The sequence below is a fragment of the Momordica charantia genome (assembly GCF_013281855.1).
Source record: "Momordica charantia cultivar OHB3-1 chromosome 11 unlocalized genomic scaffold, Mcharantia_2.0 BLBB01000011.1, whole genome shotgun sequence".
NCBI lineage: Eukaryota > Viridiplantae > Streptophyta > Magnoliopsida > Cucurbitales > Cucurbitaceae > Momordica > Momordica charantia.
Genome location: NW_028275159.1, coordinates 22,809,323 through 22,825,079, shown reverse-complemented (window position 1 = coordinate 22,825,079; position 15,757 = coordinate 22,809,323). Strand labels below are relative to the sequence as shown.

Sequence of the window (15,757 nt, the reverse complement as noted above, 5' to 3'; positions counted from 1 at the left end):
ACCAAAATTACTTCGCTGTCTAACTCTTTGATCGTTGTACGAAATAAAACTCTCACGTACGTAAGAAGAAAAAATAAAAATACTTCTTCAAAAAAAAAAATAAAAAAAAATAAAAAAAATAAAAGAAAAAGAAAAAACGAAACTGAAGAATACTACAGATTCTTTCTTTCTTGCTCCATTGCGCTTCCTCTTCTTTCTTCGTTCGTCCTCAATTCCCCAAAAACTTCCATTGTTGTGCAGCCCGTAAGTTCAAATTCGAAGTATCCGAGTTCGCCTCGAATTCATTTGAATTCTGAAATGGTTCTTGAATTCTAGGGGAACGGATTTCCTTCAAGATGAACAATCACACCAACATCAGCAACAACGTCAATAGTGGCACTACTCCTCAAGATCTCGGATTGAAGTTCTTGGAAATGGCTCGATTGGGGCTTCCTCGGGGTATATGCGACATGGACGAGGACGAGGAATCTCCCACTGAGCTCAACACCATCAACAGTTCCGGAGGTTTCTTGTTGGTTGCAACCGATAAGCTTTCTGTCAAGTACACGAATGTGAATCTTCACGGCCACGATGTCGGGGTCGTCCAGGCCAATAAGCCAGCTCCAGTTAAGCGACTTGTCTACTACTTCGAGATTCACGTAAAGGACGCTGGTGCCAAAGGTCAGATTGCCATTGGCTTCACTACCGACAGCTTCAAGATGCGAAGGCAGCCCGGGTTGGACATACTTCCTATTTCTGTTTCTTTCTTAATTCGTTTTTGGAATTCTGTTTGATTGCCTTGATTATGAATATTGTTTCTCTGTAACAAGGAAAGGTTACGAATGTATCTTATCTCGGAATTGGTAAATGGAATTGAATACAGTATCTGCAACCATGGAGTTAGTGCTTATCTTTATAGTCGACACTAGCATTGTATCGTTTCTTGGAATTGGTATTGCTTTGATTTCTTGTTGTCGATTGGCCCCCCTCCTCCTTCTGATTGTAAGTTTCAAAAGCACTCAAATGCCATGTCTTGTTAATTTGGACGAGTAGGTGGGAACCTAACAGCTGCGGATATCATGGAGATGACGGACTGCTTTATCGTGGATTGGGTAAGAAGGAACCTTTTGGTCCAACATATACGTCTGGGGATACGGTTGGTGCTGGAATTAATTACACCTCACAAGAATTCTTTTTCACGTAAGGCATTCATTCACTGTAATTGGTTTAGTTGTATGGTTATTTTTAGAGGTTATCATCATGATACGTTATGGTTCTTTCTGTTGATGTTCCAGAAAAAATGGGATAATAGTTGGAGCAGTGGAGAAGGATATGAAGGGTCCCTTGTTCCCTACAATTGCTGTTCACAGCCAAAATGAAGAGTATGCTCGTCGTCGAACCTTTATCCCTTTGATACTTTGTCAATGTATACGTTCTCTATTCTAATAATTTAGTTGAGATTGTATATGTATTAGGGTTCCAACGGAATTCTGTTTGTGATGCAGTATGTCCTGTCTTAAACTAGATAGATACAGTTAAAACTGGCTTGTGAAGTATCTGGTGTTTCCTTAGCGTAACAAAAGTCTTTTGTTGCTTTTTGTAAGCCTTCCTTCAAAGCAATCTTTTACTAATGTCACCCATGAAGTATTTGACATTTCTATAGCAAATTTCTTTAGTTTCCAGATGGTAATAAAATTGGATAATAAAAGCTGCAGCCTATACGCAGTTTCCAGGGACTTTACAAGGCACCCCCAGTTAACACTAGTAAGAAATGGAACGTTTTTTAAAATCTGTAGAGGGAAGTCCCAAAGAAAATTCAGGGAGGTCTTGCATGAAAGTATTTCTTGCCTTAAGCTACCTTTGGCAAAGGTATCACGGATAGCATCATTATAGCTAAAGAATCACTAGATTTCCCAAAAAATTCAAGATAGAGAAATGAGTATATTATAATTTTCTTGACTGAGTATTGGAAGCCGAATGTTTAGGTGGCGTTCATAATTGTCTAAATTATGAGGTCTCCATAACGATGAATGGTAGGCCTTGGAGTAAATTCTGGACCTCTAGGGTTATTGGACAAGTGAATCCTATACTGTTTGTCTTTGTTCGTGTGGTCAATGTTTTAAGTAGCTGTATGGAAGGATGGATGGAGCTTAATTTGGAGGAGGGATTGGAAATAGTCAAGACCTTATTCAATTTTGCACCTCTAGTTTGTAAATAACAATAACTTCTTTGTTCAACTAATGAGGAGAAAATTCCCTGCTCATTTTTTATAGAAGGATGCACACTTTTTCATACAGAAGGAGTAATTAAATTTCTTTAGGAAAAGAGTATAATTACAAGACAAATTAGATAGTGAACACCAGGAAGAACAATAGAATTTAGCATTCTCTTGAAACCCTGATTCCCTCCCTCTAAACCTTTAACCACATAACATGGGAAAAATTCATTTTATTATTGAAGGCCTGTTATCAAATTGTTGTAGCAATGATGTCCAACGCCTCCAAGTAAAAGATAATGAAAAAAATGTGTCCCATGTTTTCTTCTGCCCTTTAACAGAGAGAACCAGTTTGTTTGTAGTTTCATATTTGGGCATCTCCTTTGAGTTCTTTTAGGAGTACCGCTCTGTGTGACGCAAAGTTCACATGAACCTTTTTCCTTTCTGTATTCGGTATTCCCATTGGCAGTTTTACTAACCATGTTCTTGTTTCACCAATTGGAAGAATAGTGATTTTTCCAAGAATAAGTTTTTTTTTTTTTTTTTTTTTTGTAAGAAACAATTTCATTGATGTATGAAATTACAAAAGCCTCAAATTGAGGGATTACATAAAGCACTTCCAATTTGCTAAGAGGGAAGTGTAGCTATAGTAGTGAAACAAGTGTAGCTATAGTAGTGAAACATAGGGGAGGATTTACACCAAGTAATGACTGTGAATACTATAGCTTCAAAAAAGATATCAAAGGGGAGAGTTTTGTCTATGAAGATACGTTGATTCCGTTCTCTCCAAAGGTTCCAAAGAAAAGCTCTCATGAAGTTTTGCCAAAGAATTGCCTTTTCCTTTTTGAAGGGGTGTCCTATAATGGTAACTTCGAGAAGGAGGGGAAAATCATTCGGTAGTGCAGTGGTCCACCCAAAAGTGCTTAGGATGCAGTTCCAAAAGTTTGTTGTAAAGTGACAATTTGTAAAGAGGTGTTGTTGGGTCTCGTTGTTTGATTTACACATCACACACCAGTGGGGAGAGAGAGCCATGTAGGGCATTCTCCTTTGAAGCTTTTCACCGGTGTTGATAGCACGATGGCTAAGCTCCCAAAGGAAAATTTTCACTTTTTTAGGATAAGTGTCTCTCCAAATGCCCTCGTACAATCGCTGTGGGGTATTCGTGCAAGGCCGTGAGAGATCGTTAATAAGAGAGAGATCCAAGAATAAGCTTGATTCATCTAAAACTTCATTGATTAAGTTCCTTCTTTTTAACTTCAGAATATTTGGTGTGACGCAGCTAACTTGCTTCCAAATCTTGAAGGTCTCATATAGAAAATATTGCTGATTAAATTTCAAGGGGAAAACATACACGCACACACACAGTGTCTAGATGACTCTGTAGGTCTCGATCCTCTTGTTAGAAACAAGCCAAGCAAAGAACTTCACCTTCTTTGAAATGCAAAATTTCCATAGCTCTGTGAAGAAAGGATGGCAAGTGGAGATTTTCCATGCAAATTGTCATTCTTTGTTCTTGCAACACTGGAAAGCATTTTTATGCACATTTATTATTGGGTTTGGTGGAATTCTGTATATGCTCTCCCCTGCTTCTAGTATTCTCTTCGGGTTGTTGTGTTGTTTCTAAATTTAAGAAGTTTTTTGTCAGTCAAAGAAATTATTATTTATTTTTGATGAGAAACATGAAAATTTTGTTTCTTGTTAAAAAAAAGAATGTATGAAAAGTACAAGGTGGGGGAAGCAAAAAAACACTCTCCGAAATTTAGGAACTCTCAAAAACCTGCTCTATGAGGAATTAATTTGAAAAGATGTATAGTCTATAAAACGAGCTTGGGCAAAGTACTCCATGAGGATGCCATAAACTTAGATACCTATTCTGATTGGAAAAAAACTTAGCTACCTACCAATTTCTCATAATAGAGCTAACCAACCAAACAAATTGAGGCAGCAATGGACAAACACGTAAAGTTGGGTCTTCCCATTTGCATAACAAAGAAAGAACACAGCCTGCTTTAACCATCATTTTAGGAAACCACTTCTCAAACATCTCCTCAATCCACCTCTTTCGGAGCAGAAACATACTTTGTGGCTTCTTTCCAGTGCTGCTATTTGCTGGGTAATATGGATCGAATGGAATAGGCACATCTTCTGTGACATAGAGTGCCCTAGTGACAAGCTTATGGAAAACATCTCTTATTTAACGGCTTTGTGGGCTCCTAAAACACTTTTTCCTTTTATCATGCTTCTAATGAATTAGCGAGGGTACTTATAAGCTCCTTTTGCTTGTACTCATTTGCTTCATCAATACATTTCGCTTAGTGTTTTATCAAAAAGAAAAAAAAATGTTGACTCCACTGATGATCAAGGTCCATAAAACTTCAATGATTATTGTAATGGTGGCAAACTTCAATGGCCCCCTCCTTTTCTCTTTTGTAGGCCTATGAAAGTTTTTCAAGTTTTAGCTTGTAAATGATGATGGAATTTTGAAGCATGTCTTCCTATATTGGCTTCTTTATGACTTTGCACAGCCTTAAAAATACAACTAGGTGATTGTAGCGTTACTAATATCTTTGAGATCCTTGTGCTATTGAATTTAACTTGTTAATTGATTTTTATGAAAGTTTTTGTTATATTATTTTAATGGATATCTTGATTTTTAAGAGAGACATTTTATTACAATCTGGCAGGGTGCAAGTCAACTTTGGACAGAAGCCATTTGCTTTTGATCTCAAGGTCAGTTTCTGGACTTCCATCCTATCAACTATCAGTTTCCCTCAGTGATAGTCCGTGGATCTTATATCCATGACCATTCTTGAGAGGAAGACAATATGTCTCAAGTAGTTCTCCCATGTCTTGCTTAAAACAATTCCATTTCCAGCACTGAACCCACGTACGTTATAACCATTAATACAATATCCATATAGTCTCAGTTTTATTTTCTCCCAATCATGGGTATTTGGGTGGATCTTTGTAAGGGACTAATCCTAATAGTCCATACTTCCTTATAGCTGGGGGCACTGCGCCCGCCCTAAGGCCCGAACTCGGGAGACATCAAAGATATTTGATATTAAGCTAACCCTAATAGTCCATTATACTGCTGGTTTTACTTTAGTTGCCAAAATTCATATTTCCTCTTTATGACTTGTCTCATCCTGCTATTATAGCAAATACTTAACCTTTTTTTACAAAAGAAAATCCAATCTGCTTAGAGTTACAAACCTTGCTGTTTATAAAAATTCAAATTTCTTAAGATTTAAAATGTTTATGTATTTTAATTTTTTCCTCTGAAATTGGGTGGTCCATCTTTTTCCGCAGAAGTTTGGCTTTTGTGGATTAATTCCATTAAAGCCTTACTTTATGTGTTTTGGTTCGGAAGAAACAAGAGGATTTTCGGAGGAATTCTCGAAGAGTTCCGAAGGAGTGTCTTAGCCTTGTTAAGTTTGAAGTTTCTCATTGGTGTTCACTCTCAAATTTATTTGTTAATTACTCTCCTAGCATGATTTGTTCCAATTAGGAGGCATTTATAACTTCCCTCTAGCTTTATTGCTGATCAGTTTTCTCATTTCTTTTTTGCATTTTCGCTCTTACGGGAGTTTGTATCTTTAATAGTTTTTTCCTTTTCATTCATTACTTGAAAAGTTTGTATCGTGTTCAAAATTTTTTTTTCCCTAGAATGGTTTGAAGTTTTTCATTTCTTCAATGGTTGTATGTCACTCATAGTGAAGCCGGACTATAGTTTGGCAACCTTTATGAACATAAAAATATACATTATATTGTTAGGCAAGATATCATTTTAATAAACACTTTGTGGAAGTTCCTCCTGTAGTTATAATTCTGGGATGTGCTGAATTGTAGAAGTTACAGAAACAAGAATTATGCTCCCAACAAATTTTTATGAGTTCAAATTGTTGTTGTGTTGTGTTGTAAGGGCATGTGGCAGTAGTATCTAAACGTGGTGATGGGCAACCGAAATGCAAAGTGATGTTTTTCCTGTGTTGGTTTGTTGTTCTTAGGTATTTGAAGCACAAGAGAGGATGAAGCAACAAGCCACAATTGAGAAGTTATCTTTGCCATCAAATGTTAGTTATAGGTAAATAAAATTCTTTCAAATATCCCAAAATCCTGACCCTTCTATAATTTACCAAGTTTGACATTGTAGAGTAACCATTTGACTATACAACATTTGGTGGAATATGTTTAATATTTGGGAGATTCATGAGTAGTTGATTGAAGGTTATATCAGTTAATTGTTGCTAGTATCAGGGCACCTATAGGCTTTTCATGAGCCTCACCAATTCACCAACTCCTAATTGTTTTATAAATTTTTGAGTTGATGTTGTTATTGATAAAATAATTGACGGTATATAATTGTTGTTTCCATGTGAAAAGCTATGAGATTGATTCAATATATGATAACCTTCCGGCTTCCATTATCCAGAAGCCACCTAACTAGCATGTACTGTTGATATACGTACATACATATATATATGATTTATGTAAGCATGAATGTAAGGAAGAGACATTTCATTGTGAATGACAATAGTACAGAAAAGGCAGCTGGATATATCTTGAATCAGGGATGGGCTTTTACTCATACATATTCATAAATCACTTGTGTTATTACTTTGTTTCATGTCAGAAAAGAGTGTACATGATCTGATTGCAGACACCTTTTGTTTTCTTTTTACCAGAATAGTGCGCTCATACTTACAACATTATGGTTATGAGGACACGCTCAATGCGTTTGATATGGCTTGCAAAAGCACCGTTCCTCCTATCTATATAGCTCAGGAAAGTGGCTTTGATGAGCAAGATATCATGTATGCTCTGAACCATAGAAAGACTCTAAGACAGGTATGATTTATTTCACCATAGATTGCTGTGATTCAGGATTTGTGAATTAGAATTTGTTCTTCATTTGTGGAGCTTTCCATTTATTTACCTTTTTTTCTCCATAAATTTGTGTAAGATTGTCAGAATGTGTCTATATCCTTGTGTTCTAATGTTTTCTTGCTCTGCTTTTCGAAACATCGTTGGTTGAATATTTTATCCGTGTGTTTGTCTCATCACCTTCTGAATTCAATCGAATTAAATAAGATTTAAAGGTAGTTCATTGTCAAAAGTTCAAAACCGATATTTATGAAGATGTGGAGCGATTTCCATTAGTTCTGTAATTTTTCTTCACCTCCAGAATTAACTTAACTGAGAGTTTGAGACAGTATTAGCAACATGTATGAGGATGTGAACACGTTTTCCAAGAATTACTTCAAAAACCATAGAAGGATTGTGAATACAGGAGTTGATGGTAGAGTTGAGGATCATATGATTAAATAAAGGAGTTGAGCATTGTTATCGGACCTGGATGCCCACTGTAAAAGGTGCAAAAAGAAAAGACAAAGTATCGCTTAAAACTGGAAACAAATAAATTCTTGTTAGTAAAAAAAAAAAAAAAAAATCTGTTTTCCTTTGCCTACAATGTGTGCCTGCTCATAACGTAAATCTATCAGCTGGTATAAAACTTTGTTTTTGATCAGTTTCTTTCTGTCAATGAAGCTCATCAGGAAGGGGGAGATTGATGCTGCACTTGGAAATCTCAGTGAATGGTATCCGCAGATTGTTCAGGTGAACCATTGTTTAATTCATTTTTTCACATTTATTTTATCATCTGCTAAACTCATAATACCAACTATGTATGATTCCAAAAACTGTAGGTTAAGATTTAAAATCCATAACTTGTTCGTCAAGGGGATAGCCCATGTCTGATTCTTAAAAGCTTTAGTGTTCTAGCATCATTATTATGAGTTTTCTGGCTACAAGTTTAGGGTTCTTTTGCTTGTAATCTTGTCTTGTATTGTAAACCCTAATCAACACTGATCAGTCATGGATGAATCAATTATTATGTTCATTATGCCGTAGTGGTTGTATTTTTTCTTCCTCTTTCTATTTATTCACCCTTTCCAGTTTTCTCGTCCATTGGGTCTTTTCTTTTATTTTGGTGTTGTGGGGACGTTGGGTAACCTTATAAAGCCAACACCAGTTTAGAAATTCTAGAGTTGTACTCGAAGCAGTTGTTTTCTAGTATGCTCAGAAGGTACAGAAATTCAGATTCAAGTTAGTGCTCATAGAAGGTTACTCTTCCTCGAAATATAAAATTCTTTCTTGAGTTTTGGTTAGATATAGATTTCCCTTTAAAATGAAGCTAAAGATACACCTTTTTCCCTTAAAAAGGAGGTTGATTTACTTTCTGGAAATTAGAAACAAATGGCATCTTTTCTACCAGCTCTCTCATCAAAGACCTCACACAACATAGTCTGGATCCCACACCCATGACTCTTTGAAGTTATTTGGAAAGACTCCTATCCGGAAAAGGTGTAAATTTTTCTTTGGGAACTCAACCACCAAGCTATCAACACTTGTGAAAAACTCCAAAGAAGGCTGCCCTACCTGGCTCTCTCTCCCCAGTGGTGCGTGATCTGGCAGTCCAACCTGGAGACACAACAACACCTTTTTGTCAATTGTCAATATGCAGCCGAATTTTGGAATTTCATCCGAAGCACCTTTGGATGGTCCACTGTCTTGCCAATCGATCCACCACTTTTCCTAGAAGCTACCTTTGCAAGCCACCCATTTAACAAGGAAAAGAAGCATCTCTGGCTGAACTTCATTCAAGCTTTCTTTTGGATCACATGGAGAGAAAGAAACTCTCCCATATGACAGACTTTTAGATGCTATTGTCGTAGTTATTACTTGGTGTAAATGCTCTTCATTGTTTCATCACTATAGCTACACTCCCCTTTTAGCCAATTGTAAGTACTTCATGTAGTCCCCTGAACAGCGCTTTTGTAAATTCATGTCATCAATGAAATTGTTTTCTTTCGCAAAAAAAGAAAAAAGAAAAAAAAAATTTGTTCCTTTTTATTCATCCATGAAAAGTTCATTTCTTGTTGAGAAAAAAAAAAGATCAACCATGATGCTGTTATTAGTCTCACCGTCAATACCATAATGGATTCCTGTGAGCCTCAAGTGATACGAAGAGCAGTAGAAGTGTTGTCTCTTTGCTCGGAAGTAAAAGACTGATAGGAATAGCTTCCTTCATATTATCTTCATACCTATAATAATAAATATCAACTGCCAATTCTTTTACATGCCTGACAGATTGGGCTTGAGCCGTGACCTCTTCCTCCTTCTCTACAACAGAGATAGTCTGTAGTTTGCCCTATTGTTTCTCGTCTGATTAGGTTGGTAATGCTTGATCGAATTTGCTTGCTGTGAGCCAAATTAATTGAGGATTGGTTGATGATTAAACCTAGGAAATGCCACTTGAGTGGCTTGTTAAGGTCCCATCTACCCCAAAAGCTTACGGCATGTTTAGGAGTGATTTTAGTAAAAGTGATTTTTTTTATAACAAGAAACAAACCATCCAGTAAAAGAACAAGAAACCAAACCAATGCAGAAAAAGTTCCAAAAAAAAAAAAAAGCAAAATACAACATTGATGAACAAGGCATCCAAGGGAGAAACAAATAGAAAAATTATCCCAAAAGTGAAACCACATGAGAATTCCAGCAAGAGTGGCTGCTACAACTCCCTGCAAAGCTGCATTAGTGAGCTAACAAATACATGGGAACCTGTTCCACGAAATGGTATGCCAAATAACCTCCCAGCTGCAACATTGCTTGTTGCAACAAACCCTTCAATATAGCTGAACTATAATGTGCTAATTCCACCATCAGGTCCCTGAGCTCGCCGAAGACCAAACTCAAGAAGAATTTTATAGCTCTAGCCACAAGTTGATGAATAGTGGCATTTGGAGCAACTAAAGATACATAACTGATAAGATTTACAAATGGATTCCAGTAGCACTACAGCAACTGCCCCTACAACCCTCCTTTGAAAAAACAACTGATCCCTTCAAGGACCACGATAACTAGCTGATTTTAACCAATATTGTGCCATTAAAATGCCTCAAGACCATGAATACTAGCAGCTACCTGCTGCCAAAGAGATGAAGGTTCATGAAAAAACTTCCCAGGACTACCTTTAACCACTGATTCAATGGAAATCTCATAGCCCATATGGTCACAACCTGGGCCACACCCCCCCTGGTGATTCAACACCATCTTTGAATAGATCCTTGTCGACATATCATTTTGGTTGTCAGTGTTGGTGGTTATTCCGCAGGTTAATTCATATTCTTTCTAGTGTTATAATGTTGCATCATATGATCTGTCATTTCTATTTACTTGATTATGGGGTTTCTGTTTCTTTTCTCTTCCATATTGCCAAATATATATCCAAGAATTTGCATTTTGGATCGAATGAGTTTGGTTTTTCATTTCCTTGTATCCTAGTTTGATCAAGTTGACTATAATAATCTTGCATAAATCTATCATTTATGAAGTCCTTGTAACAAGTTTGCTTTTTGCAGGATGAAAAATCAGCTACTTGCTTTCTCCTTCATTGTCAAAAATTCATCGAATTAGTCAGGGTACTTTTCTCGTTCTAGAAGTATATAAATGTCACGTGTTTTTAAATTGTAGTGTAATATTTGGATTGTTTTTGAGTCTCGTGCTGTTATTATTGTAGGTTGGAGCCCTAGAGGAGGCTGTTAAATATGGAAGAAATCAATTGGCAAAATTTTATGGTCTGCCCGGGTTTCAGGACCTAGTTCAGGTATTTAGATTTCTCTTCCTTAATTTTAGGAAGTATGGAAGCATTTAGTACATGTCACAATTCCTCTTGCATCATTCATGTTCAAGTGCCATTTACATGCTTACTTTTTTTATGCCAAGATTTTTTAGGATAAAAATGTTTGTATGTTGATTGCAAAGGTGCTGTCAGTAAGTAAACAAGATTGCTTTTTCCTGGTTAGGAAGATGTGATTTAGAATTTAGATAATACATTCAGAATCATAATGATATTGTTTGGATTGAGGTTTAAACAAAAGTGCCAGAGTTTTCATTAAGGAAAAACTGCAGAAGTTCTAAGTAGAAGTTCTGATCAGAAATGATTCCCCTCTTTAAATTGACTTAAAATTTTTATCTGTTTTTAACAAATAGTTGTATCCCATCAAGATATATGTATAAGGGAATGAGTGGGTGGGTTGGGTCCAAACATAATGGAGAAACAAGGTAGATTGTAGAACCAACTCTAGTTGATAAAAGTATTAGGAGTGATTCCGATGTCCTTGTATTTAATTTATGTTTCGGAAGAATGATCTACCTGAGTTTTGTAAAATAACTTCGTATGTTATTTTCATTCAAATTCATTAAGAAGTATTATGCCATAATGTTAAATCCTTGAAGTCACTTGTAATATAATACACTAGAGTATAACCTATCTGTTCAGGATTCATATTCTTCGATTGCGATAGGTTACATGTGTATGTACTTCTGGTGATTCTGTCCATATGGATTATAAGATCCTGTAACTAATCAATTGAACCACTTTTCCCAGGACTCTGTTGCTTTGCTGGCCTATGAACGACCTCAAGAGTCCCCCGTTGGTTATCTTCTTGAGGATACGCAGCGCGAAATTGTAGCTGACACGGTGAATGCCATGGTCTTATCAACTAATCCGAATGTGAAAGATTTGCAAGGTTGCTTGCATCCGTATCTCGAACGGTTACTCCGGCAGCTGACTGCTTGCTGCTTGGTAAGAAGGTCTTTGAATGGGGATCAAGGTGAGGCATTCCAACTGCACAGAGTGCTTAACAGCAGTAAAAAGGCCAAGTGCTAGTTGCCTGGTCACGACCTTTATGTTCTGTGCCTGAAAATACTGTGTCTAATAGGGGTCCCATTAGTGTTTCATTTCTTTAGGAAATTGGGTTCTCTCTGTGTATGGCCTGTAATCCTGTAAAGTCAGTACTATACTTTGTATGAAATTTATATGAACTATAAACTTGGATGAGAGGTTCAATGAAATTCTTATAAATGCACATCTATTGCAGCATGTTTTGTTAACAAATCAATTGGGTAAAGGGATTAGTGAGAGAAATAAAACAATGATGGTTTACTGCTTTGCTTGCTGTCTAAACAGTGATAATATGACCACTGAGCTGCTAAAATTCAAAAGTTAAAAAGGCTGATTTTGAAAATTAAGCTTATTTTTGTACAATTTAATTGGTTCGATTTTCACCTCTCGAAAACAACAAAAATGAAAAATGAAATGGGTTTAAATTTTTCACTTTTCAAGAAATTAGCATTATATTGAGTTTGAATTATACTATTTTTGTAAAATTTTAAATGTTCATATATTTATTTTATGTTATTTGCTTCCTTTTTCATTTTAAAAAAGGTTTAAATGCTATTTCGTTTTCAGTTTTTTAGTTTTTTTTTTATTTGGTCTGTATGCTCTCAAAATGTCAATTTTAGTTCTTGTACTTTCAATTTTTGTCGATTTTAATTTCTATATTTTGAAATGTCAATTTTAGTCTCTTTACTTTTGAAAAGTGACAGTTTCGTCAATTCGTTGTATTTTGATCTTATTTTTCAATCGCGATTTCATCAAGATGTTGCATTTAATGAATTTATATTTCTTGAAATATAGTCATAGTTTGAATTTCTATTGTGTATACATTTTTTGTTAAAATTCTACAAACAAACACTAAAATATCACTTGTAAAAGTATTCCAACAATAAAATGAACATTTTGAAAGGCGTAAAAAAAAAAAAGGAGAATACTTGATTCTTCGTCGGTAAGTACCATTAAAAAATGACGTGTATTCCAAGCAAAGTAGTATCAAAACATGGTAAATGATTTCAAATGTTTTAGATCCTGCTGGCTGCTACTTTTTTCTTCTTCTTAGTCTGTCTCACTTTATTTTTCAACACCACCGAACGGCGTATGGAAGAATTTGTTTCCTTAGAAAAAACAACAAAATTTATCGCCGTAAGCTCCAATCAAATCCCATATATATTTCTTGTTCAAGCTCAGAGTTTTGTGCTGCTGTTTCTGAGTTACGAGTTTGGATAAAAATATATTTATATAATAGGTAACTTTTTTCCAAACTTGGTGTGTTGCGTAATCTTTGGATATTATGCGTTTTATTCGATCTTTTTACGTGTAAAGAAATATGAACAGGCATGCAAAGACAACATCCATATTCATGGGGAAGTTAATTAATTTATGACGTAGATGTACCTACTCCCCTTGTTTTCCCTTGCATCAGCTGCTGTCGTGTCCCCATCAGATCCACGTGGCAATCAAAACTCAACTCGCATCCTCTACACGCCATCTGTGGAAAATCTATCTGATCTATGAATCATTAAATGTTTGACGACTTGCTATTTTCTTAAAAATTTTGTTTTTACAATTTTCTGTTTTAGTTGTCAAACATTCAACAGCGATTAGTATAAGATAGATCCTTGTAGGTAAGTACCGAAATATCTTTTGGAAAATATTTAGCTCCTTAATAGTAAAAGCAATATTGTCTTCGACAATTGAAGGAGGGATGAAAAAACAGAGACATTTTATAAAAATTAACGGATTGTCAATTTTTTAATGGTGATGAGAGCACTTGATCATCACCGTTCAGGAGCGAAGTATTTTCTATGCTACAAACCACCATTAAATGTTCGACGACAACTCGTTATTTTTTAAAAAGAAGTCTTCGTTTCTACATTTCTCTGTCCGGGTAGTCAAACATTCAATATTTACTTCTCATATATTGACCAACTCAAAACTCCAAACTCCAACACCAACCACCTAATCCGTCTATATATGGACGTAGGTGCAGTTCAAAACTTTGTAGCAAAGTGAAAATACCAAACAATGGCAGAACATGGCATGGCGGCCATTACTGGCGTGGCTCTCAGCTTCCTGCTCATCCTCCTCCTTCGGCCAACTCATTGCAATGGTAATGGAGACCCTCCAATCCCGAAATCAGATGTTGATCTCATAGAATTCCCACTCAACTTAGAGTATTTGGAAGCTGAATTCTTCTTGTATGCCTCTCTCGGATATGGCCTGGATAAAGTAGATCCAAATCTAACCATGGGAGGCCCTCCCCCTATTGGTGCTAGAAGGGCCAAATTGAGCCCTTTCGTCAGGGATATCATACTCCAATTTGCCTACCAGGAAGTTGGTCACGTGAGGTACGTTTTGGTTTTAAGATGCAACGACATGTACTTTTTCGACTTATTTCTCGTCATATGTTACTCACGCAGGGCAATTAAAGCTACGGTGAAGGGGTTTCCAAGACCGTTGATGGACTTGAGTTCAAAGTCGTTTGCCAAAGTGATGGATCTTGCTTTTGGGCGTCCCTTGGACCCACCTTTTGACCCTTACGCTAATACCTTGAATTACCTTCTCGCATCATACTTGATTCCTTATGTTGGACTCACGGGCTATGTTGGAGCAAATCCAAATCTTGAATCTCCTCGTCCCAAGGAGGTATTCTCTTAAATTTAAATCTAAGTTTAGACATCATCACATGATATAAAAAACTGAACGGTCTTACCCATCAAGACCTATCTTGTCCTACCACCACTGAATATTTGACAATTAAGAAAGAGAAATATAACTATCAATTTTTCAACGGTGGTCAGAGTGGTCAGAGTGGAGATTAGGTCCCTAAACTAACTACAATTCTACAAACCAATGTATTAGCTCGTTGCAGGTCTTCTGGGAGTTGAGTCGGGTCAAGACGCAATGATTCGAGCACTACTTTACGAACATGCAGCGAAGAAAGTCGAACCATATGGAGTGACAGTGGGCGAGTTCACGCAGCTGATTTCAAATTTGCGGGATAAGCTAGGCTGTGGAGGCGTAAAAGACGAAGGCATTGTGGTACCAAAAGAAGAGGGTGCTGAGGGTAAGATTTCAGGCAATGTGCTTGCTGGAGATCAGTACTCACTCTCATATGGAAGAACTCCTGAAGAGATTCTGAGAATTGTGTATGGTACGGGTGATGAGCATTTTCCTGGGGGTTTCTATCCAAAGGGAGCTCATGGCCGCATTGCAAAATCCTACTCGTGAACCATGTCATTAACCAAATATGGTGTTGTAATTGTCTCATATTTCTATATCATCAATAAAAAGGATTTTCGAGACTTAATTAGGATTTACATAATTTATGTTCAGTGAATGAATCTGCGTTTTCAACCGTCATGGATAGCTCATTCATTCAAAAGGACTTAAGCTAAATTGGGAGGGAATTGGTTTAAACCCCACGATGACCACCTACCTTATAAATTAATTGTCATTGCCATCCATTTTGGCATTATAGAGACCAAATTATAAGTATGCCACCAAATTAAAAGTATTTTGTCAATCAAAACCATGGCTATAATTTAAATAAATTAGTAAGGAGCAGTAAGTAATTGTGAAGATAGCTCTACCAAACCTAAGTATTTTGTTAACTGTGATCTACATTAAGAAAGTCACTTTTAGACTTAAAGTGACTCATTTACTATTTAGAGGAGGGACCAGGTTTGTAACTTAACTAAATAATAATAATAAAATAACACCCCGACCCCAAATGAAAGTGAAGCGGAAGCATAGTCGATGTCAACATGAGCATAATAATTTTAATATCTCATTCTTTTTTCAGAGGTCTTAAGTTCAAA

At 36.3% G+C, this 15,757-nt stretch overlaps 2 protein-coding genes across 2 annotated transcripts; both read left to right on the top strand.

Moving 5' to 3' along the window:
• The first annotated feature begins 125 nt into the window (after window positions 1-125).
• Window positions 126-12,140, top strand: RANBPM (SPla/RYanodine receptor (SPRY) domain-containing protein). The gene is made up of 10 exons (XM_022299543.2): window positions 126-715; window positions 1,033-1,179; window positions 1,275-1,361; window positions 4,879-4,924; window positions 6,205-6,281; window positions 6,883-7,045; window positions 7,745-7,813; window positions 10,618-10,677; window positions 10,776-10,862; window positions 11,646-12,140. Exons 1-10 carry the CDS (start codon window positions 336-338, stop codon window positions 11,925-11,927), a joined length of 1,398 nt encoding a protein of 465 aa, XP_022155235.1. The 5' UTR covers window positions 126-335; the 3' UTR covers window positions 11,928-12,140.
• Window positions 12,141-13,923: 1,783 nt separating this feature from the next.
• On the top strand, window positions 13,924-15,246 carry LOC111022379 (desiccation-like protein). The gene is made up of 3 exons (XM_022299546.2): window positions 13,924-14,284; window positions 14,357-14,582; window positions 14,799-15,246. Exons 1-3 carry the CDS (start codon window positions 13,962-13,964, stop codon window positions 15,165-15,167), a joined length of 918 nt encoding a protein of 305 aa, XP_022155238.1. The 5' UTR covers window positions 13,924-13,961; the 3' UTR covers window positions 15,168-15,246.
• The last annotated feature ends 511 nt before the right edge of the window (window positions 15,247-15,757 follow it).